This window comes from Hipposideros armiger, unplaced genomic scaffold (genome assembly GCF_001890085.2).
Source record: "Hipposideros armiger isolate ML-2016 unplaced genomic scaffold, ASM189008v1 scaffold_95, whole genome shotgun sequence".
NCBI classification, from domain to species: domain Eukaryota; kingdom Metazoa; phylum Chordata; class Mammalia; order Chiroptera; family Hipposideridae; genus Hipposideros; species Hipposideros armiger.
This window is the reverse complement of record NW_017731445.1, coordinates 1,193,666-1,213,807: the sequence shown is the minus strand read 5'-3', so window position 1 is coordinate 1,213,807 and position 20,142 is coordinate 1,193,666. Positions and strand designations below refer to the sequence as shown.

The 20,142-nt window shown below is 41.8% G+C and overlaps 1 protein-coding gene across 1 annotated transcript; it reads left to right on the top strand.

The window, feature by feature from the left end:
• Positions 1-384: 384 nt before the first annotated feature.
• Positions 385-1,065, top strand: LOC109384478 (failed axon connections homolog). The gene is given in 1 exon segment (XM_019645881.1): positions 385-1,065. A coding segment is annotated over 1 exon segment (669 nt). The 5' UTR covers positions 385-396.
• Positions 1,066-20,142: the final 19,077 nt, after the last annotated feature.

The following is a 20,142-nucleotide window of genomic DNA, read 5'->3' as shown; positions in this document are numbered from 1 at the left end:
AACTAAATCTCTTAAATTGATCTGTATGAAAACACAGCACCTCCGAGGTAACTGTTATTGTGAGAAATGACTAAATGCGTCCACTTTTTTTCCACAGCTGAAGTCAACGCTGAATGACGATCCTCTGTTGTTCCACATTTTGCAAGGACTAGAATGTTTGTGGAACTGAGAAAAGATGGCCGACTCACTGACAGTTTAGGTGAGAACCGCATGCCAGAGCCATCTATTTGGTTACCTTACTACAAGAAAACAGGCCACTCTCGGCCTTTTCAGGCCGTACCTCCCTGAGGCCGGAGCCCGCCTGGCGCGCCCCAGCCCTGCAGCTCCCGCCGGGGCGGAGGCCGCGGGACAGCTGAGATGCGTGGCGGGGGCAAGGCGCGGGATTACGGTGGGATCATGGCAGGGCTGGGCTCCCATCCCTGGTGGAAGAAAACACTTCACTTGACTGGGGGAGCTTTGCTGGCTGCAGCTGCATATCTGCTCCACGAACTCCTGGTCATTAGGAAACAGCAAGAGATTGACTCCAAAGATGCTATTATTTTACATCAGTTTGCAAGACCTCACAATGGTGTTCCCAGTTTATCTCCTTTCTGTTTGAAAATGGAAACTTATTTAAGGATGGCTGACTTACCCTATCAGACGAACTATTTTAGTGGACAACTTTCTGCTCAAGGGAAAATGCCTTGGATTGAATACAATCATGAAAGAGTTTCTGGCACAGAATTCATAATTGACTTTCTGGAAGAGAAACTTGGAGTGAATCTAAACAAACATCTTGGCCCTCATGAAAGAGCCATCTCCAGGGCGGTGACGAAGATGGTGGAGAAGCACTTCTACTGGACGTTAGCTTATTGCTAGTGGGTGGACAATCTCAATGAGACCCGGAAGATGCTCTCTCTTAGTGGTGGTGGCCCCTTCAGCAACCTGCTGAGGTGGATCGTGTGCCACATAACAAAAGGAATTGTGAAACGCGAGATGCACGGCCACGGCATTGGCCGCTTCTCAGAGGAGGAGATTTACATGCTGGTGAGAAGGACACGCAGTCTTAGCGGGGCTTTTGGGTAATGTACCACACCTTCTATTCTACATTTTCTCTCCTTTTTTTTGATGATTACTTTTTGCATGATTAGTAAAGCACTGTTAGTTTACTGAAAAAAAAAAAAAGAAAAAGAAAACAGGCCACTCTCTCTGATGAGAAACCCTCACTACTTGATATATTGTAAGATGAAGACAAATCTTTCAAGGGGCTTCATGTGGAGTTAGACAATAGACCTCACTGTGTTCTCGGACAATCAAGTATTACAGAGCAAATTCACTCAGATCTATATACAAATGAGCTTCTTAGGGAAATGGGAACAGCAAACATGCAGAGGAAGATCTAAAGGACCAATATTTCTAAAGTAATTATCTTCAAGCCAGTCAGTGTGTAGAAAAAATATACAGAAGGTGCCAAAAAATGTATACAGTAAAACCTTGGATTGCGAGTAACTTGGTTTGTGAGTGTTCTGCAAGATGAGCAAAGATTTCTAATACATTTTAACGTGGTAAACAAGCGATGTCTTGCAATACGAGTAGTTTGTTTCCAGAACGAATTATGCTTGCAAACCAAGGTATTACTGTACACATTTTAAGAAAGGAAAAAACTATTAAAATTATGCTGATGGGAACCACTTTGAGCACCTCTTGTAATTGCAGAAGTCAAACGTGACTTGTATTCATCTTTTGTTATCGGTATATATTATGACAATACAGTTTTTTTCTTTCTTAAAATGTGTATACATTTATTTTGGCATCCTCTGTATACAACACTTTATTCTAAAAATTCCCACTGAAAGCCAATGAATGCTCTGGGTGCCCTGCCACTCCTAATGGTCTGGCCTTATTGAAGAAATTAGTCAATGGAGGTGAAAAATGAGGGGAAAAAAAGGAGAGAAATAAGCATTCTTATTCCTACTTTCCCTTTTAGTCAGAGCCCAGGACAGTTGAAAGCCAGAAGGGCCGAGCATAGGAAAAATTCAGGGATTTCTCAGGCCACTCACTGATACTGTCTGTCTTATGTGGTCATTCTTCCGTTTGATTCTAGTTTCACTAAGGATACAAGAGCCACATATAGTCTTCATTCCCTTCCTTTTGTGTAGTGGCAGTGATGAAAAGCCACCCTTTGGGATCCAAAAGAATTTGGAATTTGAATGGAGTTGTTTTCAGAGAGAAAAGACAGCGAGAAAGATATAAGAATGTAAGCAGATCCTGTGAAATCACTTATATAGGACTCTCTGTTTTCAAAGTGCATGGGAGTTCAAACGTGTGAAGAGTGCATATGGAAGCTGAGTAGCTAATTTATTATCATTGACCAATTTACTATCATGTCTCTTCTCCAAATCTTGCCTTAATTGCCTGCTTTGTGCAAATGGAGCTTGCCCTTTTAAATATCTTTTTATTGCTAGATGGCACAATGTTTCCTGTTCATATGGAGGTTTTTAAAAAAAAATTGTTATTGAGATAAAATTGACAACATAAAATCCACAATTTTAAAGTATACAGTTCTGTGATTTTTTAAAAGTATATTCACAGTGTCGTGCAACCTGTATCACTAATTTTATAACATTTCTGTCACCCCAAAAAATCCTGTAGCTGTTTAGCAATCCCATTGCCCCTCATCCCCCCATTCCCTGACAACCACTAATCTACTTTCTGTCTCTACAGATCTGTCTATTTATACAATGTCACCTTCCTTGTGTCAGGCTTGTTTCATTTAGCATGATGTGTTCAAGTTTCATCCTTGCTATAGCATTAGTACTTCGTTCCTTATCTTGACTGAATAACATTTCACTTTATGGATATACTACTTTTTGTTTATTCAGTTGATGAACATTTGGGTTGTTTTCACTTTTGAATAATGCTTCTGTGAGCATGCACGGACAAGTTTTTGTTAGAGCATTTGTTTTCAGTTCTCTTGGAAGTATAGCTGGGAGTGGAATTGCTGGGTCATACAGTAATTCAATGTTTAACTTTTTGAGGAACTGCCAGACTGTTTTCCACAGCAATTACACCATTTTATATTCCCACCAGTAATGGATGAGGGTTTCAATTGCTTCTCATCCTCGCCTATACTTGTTATTTCCTGTCTTTTTTATTATAGCCATCCTAATAGATGTGAAATGACATCTCATGGTTTTGACACTTTTCCCCAATGACTAATGGTGCATGTTTTTGTTGTTGTTGTTGTTTAATTAAAGTTTATTGGGGTGACAATTGTTAGTAAAGTTACATACGTTTCAGGGTGTATGTTTTTAATTTCTATTTTGAACTACCTTTAGGCTTACAGAAAAGTTTCAAAAGTAGTACAGAGAGATTACATATGTATTTGGGTCATATTCTGGACTATCTATTCTTTTCTATTGGCCTATAGTATTTGTCTATTTGTGTGTCATATCACACTATTTTAATTATAGAAGCTTTATATTATGTTTTAATGTCTGGTAGTGCTAGTTCTCCCTTGTAGGTGCTCTTTTTCAATGTTTCACGGTGATTTTTTTGCATTTGTTTCTCCATAAGAACTTTAGGATCAACTTATCTATAAAATAGCTTCTTAGTATTTTTATTGGAGTTGCATTGAATTTATAAGTTAACTTAGGGAGAACTGACATTTAAAAAATATTGTCATTCTAGCCAAGAACAGAAAATGGGTTTCCAATTGTTCAAGTATACTTTTGTGTCAGGAGTGTTTCAAAACTGTCCTTATATAGGTTTTGCCCATTTCTGGTTAACTGTATGTCTAAGCTTTTAATCTTCTTTGCTGCTATTGTAAATGGGATGTTCTTTCCATTATGTCCTCTGTTTGTAGTTTGATATATGAAGACTATTGATTCTGTATGTTAATTTTATATCCTGCTATTTTACTGAATTCTTTTATTGTTTGAGTTGGTTTTATCATCAAGACTCTGAGTTTTTCAAAGAGTACTACCGTATCATCTTCAAATAAAGGTAGGCTTACTTTCTCTTTTCCCATTCTTATGTCTCTGATTGATCTCTTTTGTCTAATTACATTGGTTAACACATTTAGTACAATGTTTAATTCTTGCCTTGGTCCTGATCTTAATAAAAATACCTCTAGTGTTTCCCCATTAAATAGAATACTAGCTTTAATAGTAAGGTATACATATTTTACTATGTTGAGAATTCTTATTTCTTTGTTTTTTTAATTAAGAATGAGTGAATTTGGTCAAAGGCTTTATCAGCATCTATAGAAAGTGTGCATTCTTTGAATATATCCTACCTGGTTATATTGTATTATTATATTTAATGTGATGTTGGATTATGTTTGCTAATATTGAGTTTGTTGGTTGTCTTAACTTTTCCCATGCCTCAATAAAGACTCCATTCAATAAATTTTCTTCAATCCTAGCTGTGTTAGGAATTTTTTGTCTAGAATTTTTTTATTAATATTTGTGAATGATATTGGTCCATACTTCCTTTGTATAGTCTTATTTAGTTTATGTATGGTGTTATGCTTTCTTTATAAAAGGAATTAGGAATTCTTACTTTTCAATGTTCTAGAATAACTTATAGACCATCGGAATAATCTGGTCTTGGAAAATTTTGTAGAAATCACTTATGAACTCAACTGGGCATGATAGCTTTTTTGGTGTGGGTTAGTTTCTTATTAATTCTATTTCTTCTGTAGAAGTCATTCTGCTAAAACTTTTAAATCCAATGGTATCGAATTTGGTAATCTGAATTTCCCTAAGAAATGATCCATTTCATCTAGGGTTTCAAATTTACTTGCATAGAGATCTGTAAAGTAGTTTCTTATCATTTTTAATTCTTTCTGCTTACATGGTTATCTTCCCCTCATCATTTCAATTTGTATATTTGTACTTACTCTTTCTTTTCTTGATCAAGTTAGCTAGCAGTTCATCTATTTTGTCATTTTTTTATTACAATTTTGATTTATTCATTAGTTCTGCTGTTTTTCGCTTCCTTGGGCACTCTATCTCAGCCCTAGGGTGTGTGGCTGTTTCTTATATCTGCTATTCCTATATTCTTTAGAGTTCTCTTTACTTCTTACTAGCCAATTCCTCACTATCCAATTTCTTCATAGATAATAATTCTTTATATTAAATTTTTCCCATTCAAATTACTGTGTGGTTTCTGTCTCCTGATTAGACCCTGACTGATATATTTGCTAATCTTGGATTTGTTCTTTTTCCACCCACTCAGCTACTAACTTCCTCCAGCCTTATCAATTCTAGATAAATGAAATATTCTTATCATACCTGTTGATCTTTCATTGGAGATGAACCCCTCTGATCTCTCTTTCATGATGACATCAGGTTACTGTCTCCAATATGCTATTAATCTAATCATGCCACTACTCAATTTAAAAGCCCTCAATGGCTACACTACCCTAAATATGAATTCTAAACTTCTAAGCATAGAACACAAAGCCCTCTATGCTCTGGCCCCTTCTTAACTGTTGTTAACCAAATCTCTTGTCTCCTTTGTGTCTTCCTGCCATTTGCACTTTAGGCCCAATGAAAAATTTGAAGTTCCTTGAACAATTGTATTATTTCTCTCTCCTCTTTCAGCTATTGTTAAATTGCTCCCTGTCCATAGAATTCTTTCTCTGATTCCTATTTGGTGAATATCTACTTATTCCTCAAGATTCAATTCAAAGGTTCATCTTCATTTGTTTAGGTCTATCTTCATCTCCTAGAATGGAAAATTTCCTCAAAGAAAAGAACCATGTCTTACTTGTCTTAAATTTCCAAATTCTTCCCCAAAGTAGGCACTAGCTACATGTTTGTTGAATATTGAATGAATGGTGAATTTTTATAACTGTAATTAGTCTTGGTATAATCCTGTGAGTTTGGGTTACTTTTGGATATCTAAGAAACAGCTAAGGACATAAGAGGGCATTATTAGGTCAAGACATTTTCAATTCTCCACAAGATGACATGATGAGGGTATAGAGTTTCAAGTCTTGGGGTCAGTTCCTGTCTCCCGTACATTTTAAGTTGGGTGTTCTTATGTAAGCCACTCTGAGCACAATACTTTAATGTCACAATTACCTGTATGACTTAGGGTCCCAACAAGAAACAGAAGTTGTCCTCAGCATGGATTTTGGAGAAAATTAATTAATGGAGTCTTTACACAGGTAAGAGAAGGGCTAAGGCAACCCGGGGGTGTCGGGGCATTTGGAAATGGGCAAAACTTACTACCTAGTCCTGAGGGGCAGGTGGAGAAAACAGGGTGCTCCTGGACCCTGATGTGAACCTGGAGCTATAAAGTGAGAATTCCTGAGAGGAGGTGTAGACTGAGAAGCAGAGTTACAGCCAGAACAAAGCACAAAGCAGTCAGGCAACGGGGGAAGAAACACCCCAACCTCTCTCTGCTTCTGCTGTGCAAGCTCTTGCTGGTTCGTCCCCTTGACTAACCCCATCTAGGAGCTACAGCCAAGGGCACCTACGTGATGCAGTCTGGAGAGTCAACTCCATCCTCCTCCAAGCACAGGGCAGGGTGAAGAAAGGTGGAGAACAGAGGAGTGCAAGCAAACAACAAGCAAACCACCTCATTTGTGTTTTGTGGTAGTGGTAGTGGGGAAACTCACATGAAAATGACAGATAAGTTATAACCTTTATGCAAAAAAGAGTATTTCCCAAATTTAACATCATCAGAAAATACTAAATAATCAACAGTTTCTTTTCTTCCATGAGAGATTCTTGGGACAAATATGGGAACTGATTATTTGCCTCCAGTCTGTACTTGGATAGCTCTCTTGGTTAGACATGGTGTTGATGAGGCCAAATTAAAAGATTCAGTCACAGGGGCACCAGTGTTACCCTGACACAGGCTACAGTCCAGGCTTTGGCCTGGTGTCCTGCCAATACTACAAGGAGGCCTGAGCACACCCATCACCACTGCTCCCCAAATAATCTGCAGCAATATGCATCCTACTGTAAATAGATGTTAGATGTGAGAAACTCAAGCATTAGAAAGAACCTTTATGTAATGTTTTAAAAAGCTTACAATCCATTCCTTATAATTATCCCAAAATCATCCAACTACCCAATTCTACACTTCTTACAATAAATATGAATAACAATGCCTCAAAGAGAGTGTCAGAGTGTAATTCCAGGGTGTGATTTGAGGAACACCCCAAGGACCCCTCCCACAAGGGTATATTATATTCCTTGTCCCCCCATTCTAATGTGAGAACCACCCCCGCCCCCAATTCTCACATTAGCAACCCTTCTTTGGGTTATTTACAATTGCTTCAGAAGTCCCATCCTAAAATAAACACAAGGTACTCAGGATTAGTGACAAATGTGCATGTAGTCTATGGTTTCATTTAGCACATCAGCTAGATTACTTGTGCATTCATTCAACAAGCACTCGCTGAGAGCTTACCCTGTGCCAGGCACTACACTAGGTGCTTTTACACAAACTAAGAGCAGCGTAGAGGTATAGGTTACTTGAGGATGGGAGAAAGGTAGAAAGAGATCACAAAATGTCCAGAGCCAGGGGCATCAGAGGACAGGACATGTGTACCTGGTTAGCCTAATTAGGGAGCGAAGAGAGAAAGCTATGAGATTGAGTTAGAGATAAATAATGTGAGCTCACTTCAGCTTGGCAAAGAGACATATCTCAGGATATTGCGTAAATCATAATGATACAATAATATGAGCACTTATTATTTTCCCAACAGAGTGTTAATATGTTAGAGATTTCTTTAATTCTTCTCTTACATGGTGGGCATTATGATGCCCATTCTTTTGACGAGAAAATGGAGATTCAGAAAGGATGTGGTTTGTCACACCCAAGCAGCTATAACTTGGTAGAGTCAGGAATCAAAGCTAATTCTTTCTTTACAGTCTACACTCTTTCCACTCTGTAACATCATTCTCCTGTGTGTTTGAATTAGTAAAACATCTCCTTCACCTAAAGTTTGAAAATGTTTAAAAACTGCACAAACTTCAGTGGTCACTTGAAATGAACAGATACTAAAGGGGATCTCTCATCCTTACAGAAAGCTTGTCATGGTTCTGCCCTCCTTAGTTTTGTTTCCTGAGGAAAAACTAAGAAGACACTAACAGATTACTCAGCAAATGTTTGGTGAGTGAATAGCACTATAATTAAGCAGTTAGAAGTCACGCAACACAATATAACACACAAAACACCAGGAGATGTCTGAATTCCTCCCTAAGACTCATTTCCCATTAAACCCCAATTTTCCACTTGATGAACTGCAGACCTTCCCAATATCAACAAAGATTAGACAATATTTCCTTGCTAGACTGATGACGTTAAGAAGCAAACTATAACAAATTAGGGCTGGACCAAATAAACGACCAACAAATGAGTAACTTTGCTCAATGACCTTCTGGCTTTCTTAGCCCGGCACCTTCCATAGAGAAATAAAACAAGGCAGAGAAGATGGCCAAAGAGTTTCAGGAAGCTCTACCCCTTTTCTGAGAATCTGTCAGTGGGCTTGATTCCCGTGGATGGCCTCTCTCGCAATGGCACATTGGCAGGCTCAGAACCATGAAGTTGCATGGAATGGGCGGGCCCACAGACAAATGTTTGTCCCTTCAACTGGCTTAATGGAAATTACCAGGACCGTGCCCACCCAGACTATAAGAGGAGAACAAAAGCCTACATGAGTTGCTTCTGGAGATGTGGCTGCTCCTAACACCCACTGTTTGTTTCCAGGGTATAGCTGATATAATTCAGTAGCAAGCGTCCACTCATTGTGCAAATGATAGAAAGGGAGCATAGTTTTCCCAAACGGAAGCTGGCAAAGCATGAAGGAGCCTTCAAATAATGAAGAAGGACCTTGTACTTTTCTGGCCTGACTGAAATACCGTTTATGTTTCAACGCTGTGGAAAATAGCAGATAGATCTAAGGCTATCATAATATCCCCACCTGTGTATTTCTACCTATGATGCACTGTGGTGAACATATTTTGTTTCTTGTTTGATTGAAGGTGGGAAACAGAAAAAAGCCAGGGTTTTCCCACTTCCCTTACTTGCCTTCTGTCTGCATCTCCATGGTTTCCAGTGATGGCCGAGCCTCCTCTTTGTCTCTAACTCCAACAGATAGATGCACAAGGTTTCTAGCTTCTATCAGGTAACTTTGGCTTCTGGGCTCCTGAATCACCACCTCCTCTTTTTGTCCTCCCAGAACCAGGGTGAACGTGGCTTCCTGTTGTTGCTAATCTCTGGTTTGCCTTGCCATCTCATTTGGCTTCTCAGCATCTCCATCACCTGTGTAACCAATTCCCTGGATAAGTCCACTCTGTTAACCCTTATAATGGTTTCCTGATTAGGCCTTAACTGATACATGTGTGTGCTTCCCTTTATTGTAATGGCAAAACATCGAGCAAAACATCAAATTGTCTGCCTCCAAAGCCAATACTTTTCCTGCCCTCTACCTTCCTGCCAGCTAGACTGTGGGTTCAAGGGTGTGAGAAGTTGTAATTTCACTTAGAGGATTCTCAAAGAATATCTGTTGAGCAGATAAGTCTCTCTGGCATCTTGTGCCATCCTGGGTTTCATGCATCCTTGTGGTCAGCTTTTGGCTAGGAAAGAGGTGATGCTACTCTTGGGGTGAAGGAGTGTGGCTCTATTCACCTCTGTGACCTGGGGTACTGGCAAGAGCTTGGTATACTATAAAATGTTCTAGAAATAAAAGGTACTTTAGGATATCTGTCAGGACACTCTGTTGCAACAAGAGAGAAACCTAATCAAGTTAATTTAAGCAAAAACAAACAACGAAGTATTGGCTCAAGTGACTCAAACGTCCAGAGGTTGCACAAGCTTTAGATATGGCTGGTCCAAGGGTTCAAGCAATGCCTTTAGGAATATGCTTTGAACTGCTCTGATTTGCTTCCATTTGTGCTGATTTCATTTTCAGGCATACTTCTCCCCTTGATTGCAACAGGGCCTCCAACAGCTTCAAGATACACGGGATTTTAATGCCCTCGGTCTCAGAATGACAGATGTTTTCTCTCTCTTTCCATGTCACTACCATCCGTAGGAAAGGACTCTGATAGACCCTGTTTGCATTTTGGATCCAGCCCTGGAACTAGCACTATTCCTCTATTCCTCAGCCACTTATAGAAGGGGAGGTAGAGTCCCTTGCCTGAAGATACAAGGAAAAGATACTGGGCAAGTGACAAGCAGTGTGATACTGCAGGTACCAAGGGAAAAGTCCCTGAAGCAGAAGACTTGAAATTGTGCTCTGACTCCACCACCAATGCTCTCTGTGAGCCCTGGCTGAGTGTTTCACCTCTCTCTTCCTTGATTTCCTCATTTGTAAAATGTGTGGATTGAGCTTCGAACAGTAATTTGTAAGTTTTTTATAATCACAAAATGCTCTATTTAAGTAAACTGTTATGCAAAACACATGGAACCTCAGCGAAGCTTCTCCTCATATCCCCACTGATGGGGCTGCTGAAAACTCCTCAGGCTTGGCTCCTGGAGACACAGTTTGAGAAACCTGGAGGGAGCTCATCTCCATGGATGCTTTCAGCTTGAACTTTGGGGAATTCTATGTAAATGGTCCAACCCTCTTTAATCTAATTTTTCTCACTTTCCTTCTATTATTTTTTGGCTAAAATTATGGATGTTGGCTATGCGTGAGAGGCCACTTAGGAAAAATAATCATTTATTCAAATGCCCAGCCAATTTACTTTGGCCTATTTTGAGCTTGTTTTTCCTGACAGGGAGGGAATAAATTTCTAAAACCCACTTTCAAGTTTGGGTTAGAAAAGGTGACTGTACAAGTGAGGAAAAGTGGGCAACGGAAGTTGCCAAAGCTGAGCTGAGCTGGAAGCAGTAAATTCAAACAACCTCCATCTGCCCCATACATGTGCCCTGCTGGGCATCCAGCGCCAAATGTACTCTCTGGAACGGATGGCAGTGGAGGATGTTGTGGGTTTTGGCATCGCCACTTGTGAAAACTTGCTTTGGGGGAGACACCTTCAGCTCCAATATGAGTGTCTTTGATTGAAACAGAGCATCGGGCAAGAGGCAGAAGGGAAGCCAGGGACAGGGCCTTCCCACAGCCAGAGGTGAGGGGGGAGGAGGGGTCCTTTGATCCAGGCAGTGCCAGGAGGGAAATCGCTGAGACAGTTGCAAAGGAAGCCAGGGTCTTCGCTTCTCTTTTTTCATATCATGGTTGATTCAGAAAATATCTGAAGACACGCTAGTAGATGTCAGACACTCTTGGGGTATGGAGATAAATAAGTGGTGGTCTCTAGCCTGTGGGACCCTACAATCAAGAGAGGAGGCAAACAAGTCACCGCATGACACTCTGTGGGTAGGCTGACATTCAGCTGGCACTCACCAGCTCGTGATGGTAGCTGTCTAATCTGATAGGTCGATGTCCAGGCTCTACCAACTGTTAAATATTTGAATACCACCTGATCTGTGATGTGGGAGAAGAACTCCCAGATATACGTGTGCACTCACTCCACAGGAGTAGCATCCATACAAGAGGAAAGGTAACCCTGGTGGGGTTGATACTGCAGAGGTGGTAGCATGGGGTCTGTGTCCTCCAGGAAGAGTAGGGCATCACTGACAAGTAGGAGAGGAAGTGGGAAGGGGCGCTCTAGGGCACAGAGGGAGCAGGACCATGTTCTGTGGCCCGGATGTACATAAACACGTGGTCTGCTATGAACTGAGCCTAAGTTGTTCGGGATCAAATCCTGATGAGGCTGGAGTGGACTGTCATGACTTGTAAACTCTGCTTGAAAGACTGGCCTTGATCATGTGTGCAGCTGGGAGCCATTGAGTATAAGCAGCTGCGTGAGATGATCAGGCCAGTGTCTGAGAACACTCACTGGGTCTTCAGTGAAGCTGCAGGAATAGGAAGTGGGAAGGCCACCCACAATCACCCATGCTAAAGCGCCCCACGACTTGCTAAGTGTTCCTGTTTAGTGAAAGCCAACATTTCTTGAGCATTTACTCTGTGTCATGCCCTTGTAAAATGCTTCTTCTCGGGTAATCCTCAGCACATCCCTGGCTCTAATGACCCCAAGTTAAAGAGGAGGGAACTAAGGCTAAAAGAAGCTATACGGGCCCAGCGTAAGGCAATGTGAGGAGGGAGGAACAGAGTGACTCAGAGGCTGTTATAGAGAAAAGGAACATTTAGTGAGTGCCTACTGTGTGCCAGGCCCTATGGGATGTGCTTTCCATTTAATTCTCATAGACCAGTTGCACCTCAGTTTATGGCAGTTGCATTCTTCCATTTGCTCAAGCCCAAAACTTTGGAATCACCCTCTTTCAGTCCCACATCTAATCCATCAAGAAATCATTAGCGCTCCACCTTCAAAATAGATCCAGAATTAGGCTGCTTCTCTCCCTCCACTGCTGCCAGCCTGGCCCAACCAATCCTCAGCCGTTTCCTGGATTCTGCCCCCTATAGGCTGTTCTCCATACAGCAGCCTGGGTGATTCATTTAAAACCCAGGTCAGATCACCTAACGCCTCTGCCTAAAATCCTGCAATGGCTCCTCATGTCACTAAACTAAAGCCAACGTCCTCACATTTGTCTCTAGTGACCAAGCTAATCCCACCCTTCTGCTACCTCCTGACTACCTCTCTTACTTCTCTCTCCATTGCTTGCTCTACTCTAACTACTCTAGCTTTCTCCCTCTTCCTCAAACTCACCAGACATACTTCTGCCTCAGGACCTTTGCTTTACCTGTACCCTATGCCTGGAACACTCTTCCTCCAGGTAGCCCCCTCATCTAAGTCTCTTACCTTCAGATCTTTGCTTTTAAAGGCTGTGCTAACTACCCTATTGCATTTTGCAACCTGATCCCTCGTCACACATAAATCTATCCCCCTTGAGCTGATCTGTTTTTTTTTCTTATAGCAATTACCACTTTCTAACATAGTATGCCTTTTCTTATTCATTATGTTTACTGTTTACCTTTTATTGCTAGAATGTCAGCTCCTGAGGGCAGATATCCTTGTCTGTTTCACCGACAGATTCCAAGTGGTCAGATCAGTGCCAAGCATTTAGTAGGTGCTCAATAAATACTTCTCAAATGGCAGGGGCCAGAGATTTAGCAGATTATTAAAATTAGTGGGAGAGCCAGCATTTGGACTCAGGTCTGCCCAATGGGCAATGCTCTGGCCTCTTACTGTCACACCTGAGTAGGGTGGAAAGCCAGCTGACATCTGGATGGACAATAGTGCTGGAAGGCAGCATAATTTTACACTAGTCATGCTGACACAGGGCAATGCTGCAGCAAAGAAGAAAGCAAGCTCCTTTTGCTCAATTTTGTTGTAATTTTTTTAAAAATAAATAATAATACTCATGGCTGAGATAACGTGTGTGTGTGTGTGTGTGTGTGTGTGTGTGTGTGTGTGTGTGTGTGTGTGTGTAGAGGCACTGGCCTTCATCCTAGAGCCCTACCTCATTCAGCAGGCATTTAACAAAGACAGTATTATTGAATACCAACTAATTATCTGGCAACAGAAGGAGAGATGGATGGGGACAGAGCACACCTGACAGGATGAAATGTTTAGTCATTCACGGATATCTTTCAGAAGGAGGAACAGCCAATAAGTGCTGCTTTAGGAGGACCCTGTAGAAACTCTTGATTCCTGTAAGGTTTCTGAACCTGAGAGGCAAGGCTGAAATTGCAGGAAAGAGCCTCAGAAGTAGGCAGAGCTGCTGATTCCCAGCACCTGGCCCTACCACCACCACCTACCATTGTGGTTTGGCCCTGGGACCAGGTTAGCTGTTTCTCTATTTATCTAAGCACAGGTTAATAGAGGGCTTTGCCTGCAAATACTGAGGACTGCCCCCATGAGTGTGGAGAGCATGCCATTACCACAGCAACCCTATCTAGAAAGAAGGCTGGACTAGGAGAAGGCAAGGCAGTCCTCGCCCTGGAGGAAGGAGTTACGTTCCTCACCAACCCTCATGCTCCCTCTGAACATTAAGGCTCGGATTGATGCGAGGGGATGACTGCTCTGCTAAAATGCATGGGCTCTATTGAATACTTGCTCAGAAATGAACCGCACTGGCCAGTTGCAGTGATGCATTAAGCGAGTAAGGCCACTAGGCACTCTCAGTGATCGAAAGCGATAAGGAGTTTCCTCCTGGTTTCTGCAAATCACTGGCAGCAGTATAAGATGGAATACTGTTGGATAAGCTGCTGCTACAACAGACAGGAAATTTGTTTTGCACAGAAATGAAATTATTATCCCCCAAAACTGTCAAAATTACTAGACTGAAACCACCAAAGTTGATATCAAAATGTAATTGTCTGGGAAATTTGTTTCCTGATGAAATAACGACTTAAAACTGGTTTCTTCCACAGAGAAAAACATCCAAGTGTCTCTCTCCCACCACACCACCTGCTTTTTTCCACCGGCTTATTTATATTGGTGTGCAGAAAAATACAGGACTCCATTAAGTCCTAACCCTGTTTTGGCCTCCCCACTTGCAACATGTCATATTTGACTTACTGTATCACTTGAGATTTGTAGCCTTTGTGTTATAAAACATTCCTGATAAGACACCATCCTGGTCTTCCTACTACTGCCTTTTCAAAATCCTTCATAATAAATGTGAATCGTCACTGCCCCACAGTCCACAATGACTGTTGACAGCTTCTGTGCCAGCTGTGCTCAAACTTCAGCTTGCATCTGAATCCCCTGGAGTGCTGGTTAGAAAACATATCTCTGGCCCCACCTCTCGTCTTTCTGATTCAAAAGGCTTGTGGCTGGGTTTGAAAATTTGCATTTCTAACAAGCTCTCAGGTGGTGCTGATGCTGCTGGCTCTGGGCTCACACACTTTGAAAATCTCTGTTCTTTCTACTTGAATTGCTCCTTGAAGAAAACTCAGGCAAACAGTTGTTTTAGAAATGAGCCAGGTGGAGTCAGCAACGTCAGCACAAACCACAGCAGGAGGACCAGCTGGGAACTGAGGTCTGGGCATGGAGGTTTAGGTGGGTATAGTTTATGTTCCTCACAGTTCTTGGAAAGATCCTTTTTAATAGAGGAATAACCCAAATAGCAAAATGATCAGTATCTGTTTGGATCCTTTCAGTTGCAAGGGACATACATACATACATACATACATACATACATACATACATACATAAATAAATAAATAAACAAACAAATAGAGCGTATTTATTGGCTCATATAAATGAAAAGCCTAAAGATGGTTTGCTTTCAGGCATGGCTGGAACCAGAAACTCAAATGAGTTTTTCTCTATATCTCTGTCCTCTGCTTCCTCTCTATTTGCTCCATTCTCAAATGGACTCTTAGATCCTGGGGGTGACAATATGAATCAGAACCAATCTCTTCCACTGGCCAAACTCTAGGAAGCCTGCTGTCACATGTGCTCAGGAAACAGCCTGTGGGGGTCCCCCTCACCCCCTGTTCCAGAACAGAGAAGAAGGGGAAGGAGTGGACCAGTCCGGGTACATTAACCATAATGGCTATTACTACATAAACACCAGGGAAAGTTTGTGACAATATAAAAATAGCACAGTACTATGTTTATTACCAAAGCTTCCCGTTCACGACCCCAACTCCATTCAGCTAAGACAATAACAACTTTTATCTTGGGAATTTTCACACAATTTTGACCTCTTTTGCCATTATCAAATGTAAAGTGTTTTCCTGGTGGGCTTTGTGATGGAAACCTGTCATTTTAATGAGAAAATTTGCCTGAGGGGGTGGCATAGACAAGGTGCAATTGTAGCCATCATTTTTCCCATATCCAAAATAACTTTAAAAAAAAAATCTTTGCTTCTCCTGAAAAACACCTGTCTAACTATAGTCAAATAAGAGACTCTGAGGGGACTTAATGCTATTCTAAGTGCTATTTTCAGTCCCGTCGAGTTTTCATTTAGTTCTTCATGTAATAGGCACATGTACAAAAGCAATTAAGCTGGAACAAAGCAGAAAATAACAGCAGGAAACTTGCTGCTTTCAGTTACAGGGCTCCCAATCTGGAACACTGTCAGTCATTGGTGGGGCCTGCAGAATTAGATTAGTTGGGGGGGGAAAAAAATTTTTTTTTTGGCTGAGTCAGCATCCAAATATAGGAATCCTTCTGAAGGATTGCAGGTTTCTCAGAGGGCTATGCTGGAAGCAAAGAGTAGATTGATTTTTCAAAAATCTGTCCAAGAACAAAGAATTATTGCAAAATGTGCTAGTTTCCTGAGTTGTGGTCTGGAAAAATCATTTCTAAGCCCTGGAATTTTGCCTGCCTGTTTGAGACCCTGGACTTTGTCTTTATTTCATTATGCTAAGCCATGAGTGTAATCACGGTACTAGAATGATATAAGCTAAAGGGTGGATTGGAGTTCTGTTTTAGTTACGTTAGGTTGCAATTAATGGGAATTTAAACTCACTTAACTATTAAGAGGGTATGTTAGAAAGACACAAGAGGTAAACAGAATCAAGGGGAGTGAAATTGCTGGACTTAAAGGATTTGCTACTGTCAAGGCCGACTCACGCTCCCATCATTTCTCTGTATCTCCACCCTGAGCCGCTCTGCCTGGCTGCATTCTCTCCTGCTCAAAACATATTTCCACAGATGGTGGAAGATGGCCACCAGCAGTTTCTAATTTCTGTCCTCCAATTTCTGTGACCCAGAAGGCGAGATACTCTCTCCCTCTCCACTTGAGGACAAATCCCAGAGGAAAAAGAATCCACAAAAGGAGATGAGAGATGGGTGACCTGAGTGTGGGAGAGGACCCAGCAGAGAGCTCTGTCACAGAAACCAGAACAGGATGGAGTTTCAAGGAGGAGGCAATGGTCAAAACAATCAAGTAGAATGTGATGGAAGAGTTCCTGACAAGGTTTGTAACACAAAATGTCACTCAATGTCACATTTATCTGTGCACATAATATGTAGATGTACAAACATGAATATCACAGTCCTTTCGTTTTTCTAATTTTAATTAAAGTTTATTGGGGTGATAATGGTTAATAAAATTACATAGGTTTCAGGTGTACATTTCTGTAATACATCATCTATATATCACATTGTGTGCTCACCACCCAGTCAGTTCTCCTTCCATCACCATGTATTTGATCCCTTTTACCCTCATCTACAATCCTCCTGCCCCCTTTCCCTCTGGTAGCCACTAAACGATTGCCTGTGTCTATGAGATTTTGTTTCTTTATTGTTTGTCTTGTTCCTTTGTTGTTTTCAGTTTTATATCCCACATATCAGTGAAATCATATGGTTCTCAACTTTTTCTCTCTGACGTATTTCACTTAGCATAATAATCTCAAGTTTCATCCATATTGTTGTAAATGGCACTATTTCATCTTTTCTTATGGCAGAATAATATTCCATTGTGTATATATACCACATCGTCTTTATCAAATCATCTATCGAAGAATACTTTGGTTGCTTCCATGTCTCGGCCACCATAAATAAAGCTGCAATGAGCATATAGTCCTTTTTTTGAATGTTCATGCTCTAGTGCTGTCACTGGACATATTAACTTAGCTGACTGCCCATAAATTTGTAGCTCCATGTACATGGTTTTTACATGGTTTAAATTATTATTACAAAAAATTTTGATAGGGCCGGCCGAGTGGCATGTTGGTTAAGAACTGGCTTGGGATGCCAGAGGGTCCCGGTTCGGATCCCACAGATGAGGGCCAGTGACGCTGCCCTCCACAGCTAAGATGCTGAACAACAGCTCGACCTGGAGCTGGGCTGCCGTGGGTCGCCGGCAACGGCATAGGCTGCAGTCCCCTGCTGCAATGGGCTGCCATAAGCTACCGTGTGTAGCCAGCAGCCAGCATGAGCAGTCGTCCAGAGGCCAGCAGCTGATTTGCCTCGCCTGGGAAGAGCGCAATGATGGTGCCAACTTGGGCCAGTGAAGCAACATCCTCCACAACTAGACTGAAGAACAAACCAACAGCAACTTGTCTGTTCCCCTTCCCCCGATTCCCCAGCGCTGTTCCCCTCCCCCAATTCCCCAATAAAATCTTTAAAGAAAAAAAAATTTTGATAAAGAACCCATGAACAACAATGAAATAAAGCTCAGAGAAGAACCATAATGGGCCTAACTTGGGTCACATGCCTCACCCTGCCTTACCTTAGCACTTGGATAATTAAAATATTTTGCCCGGCTGAGTCACGCCATGGCTATTGCTCCAGGCAAGGAACTGAGTACTATGACTGGCAGCCCCACCAGGATTACATAATTGGGGTTGGGGAGAAGCTGTTTCCTTGGGAAGAGGGGGGAAAAGGTACAAGAATAACCAACAAAAAAGTTTCAGGAGCACAGCTAAGTGTAAACATCCCCAGCCAACCAATAACAATGATTATTAATTATTCATATAAACACTTATGTTGCACTTACTTTGGGTCATACCTCTGTTAGGTCGTGGGTATACAAAGATAAATGGGACGAGAATCAACCTTTCAGAGTTCAAGTTGGTGCTGGCTAGACATATGTGAAGATAAACTGGGCACTACGAGATGAGTATTATAGTAGAAGAATTTGAAAACTAGTGTAGGAGAAGAAAAGAGAAAGGGATGAATTCTGTTGGGGGGGATGGATCAGGGTGAGTTTCATAGGGAATCAGCCTTCAGGGGAGAGTTTTGAAGGAGGCATGGGAGATTTCCAGGTGGACAAGATGGATTCCCAAAGAAGTCTCCCCAACTTAGTTGACGGCTGGCCCCACTTTTACTGGAGAATATTGTAGGTTTGCATTGCATAGGTCAACAGTTGGGAAATACAGGTCTAGTCCTAATTTCAACTACAGGAACTAAAGCTTACAGAAATTAAGTGATTTGACCAAAGAAACACAGCTGGAGAGTGGCCTGGAACCAGAGCGCTGGGCATCTTGACTACCTGAATTATGCTTCTTCCACTCCTCCATATGAAATCCTGAATGTCAAGGGTCAAGGGGAAGGCAGCCTTGTCCTGATTTTCCATAGGTGCAGACTAACGTGGCAGATCCAAACACAGTTATTGTGGCCCTTGGCATTACCAACTCATTAGCCTGGAAAAACTCTTAAGGAGCAAATGCTTGTTGTGACTTGTAAATTCATGAACAAGTTGTGGGAACAAATCTGTTTCAGAAAAACACAACTGGCCACCACAGACCTGTGAGTGCCCCCACATGTTACCTACAATAACTAAAGGATGTTGAATTGCTTTCTAATTAAATTGATGAGAGCTGAGTTTCAAGACAGGCTGTTCCTAATTGGAGCTGTGACTCTTGGTAAGGTTGGAGCCTCATGGTTTCCATCAAAAAATAAAAACACTAGGCTGAGAGATGCTTCCTTTTACTTACACGAACTGGTAGGGCAGACGGGCAGAACTCACAGATAGCTGGGCACTGGAGAGACGACTGCTTGGAAGTCACTGAGCTGAGTCAGCTACTATGGCTTAAGCATTTTCCTGTGAATGACTGAACTGAAGACTTTCAATCTCACGAGCAGAGGCACAGAAGCCCTGTGCAAAGCCAGCATAGGACTGGGCTGGATTGGTCTGCTGGGCCAGATGGACAAGAGGTGTGGTCTGGAAGGCAGTCGCTAGAGTGGGCTGCAGCACAAGTCATGCCAGGGAGAGCAGTGGCGGGTGTCACTGCCCCTTTCTATGCTGCCTGCTTGCTACAGGCAGCCCCAACTACACAAGCATAATTCCTAACCAGAAACTGACAGAGGGCAGCACGTGGGCCCTATTTTTGAGTTAGGCAAAGGTATGGCCTCACCTGTGGGGGGAATATGGTCCAAGCAGGACTGTAAGGAATTGAATGAAATAAAGAGTAGTGATAGAGGAACACAGACAAAGCAACACACATCTGTGGACGGCTGGTGAGAGGGAATGTAAGTCTCCCCAAAGTCTTAGTGTAATAGCCTGTCATTTCAGAGGAAAGATCAATACCAATGATTGTCAAGAGTGGGGGAAAAACTGTCAAAAGCACAGTGAACCAGCCATGTAAAACGTGAAATGAACCACCACTCTCCACAGTGGGGTAAAAATTTCAAATTGTGATCACAATCGAAAATAAAAGCAAAGCCTATGATGGCACCTCACAGAGAGACCTAACCCATTCAAGCCCAAGGTGTCTGCCAGCCTCTCATACTCACCCTTTTGACAACATAAACATTCTTTTTTTTTTTTTTT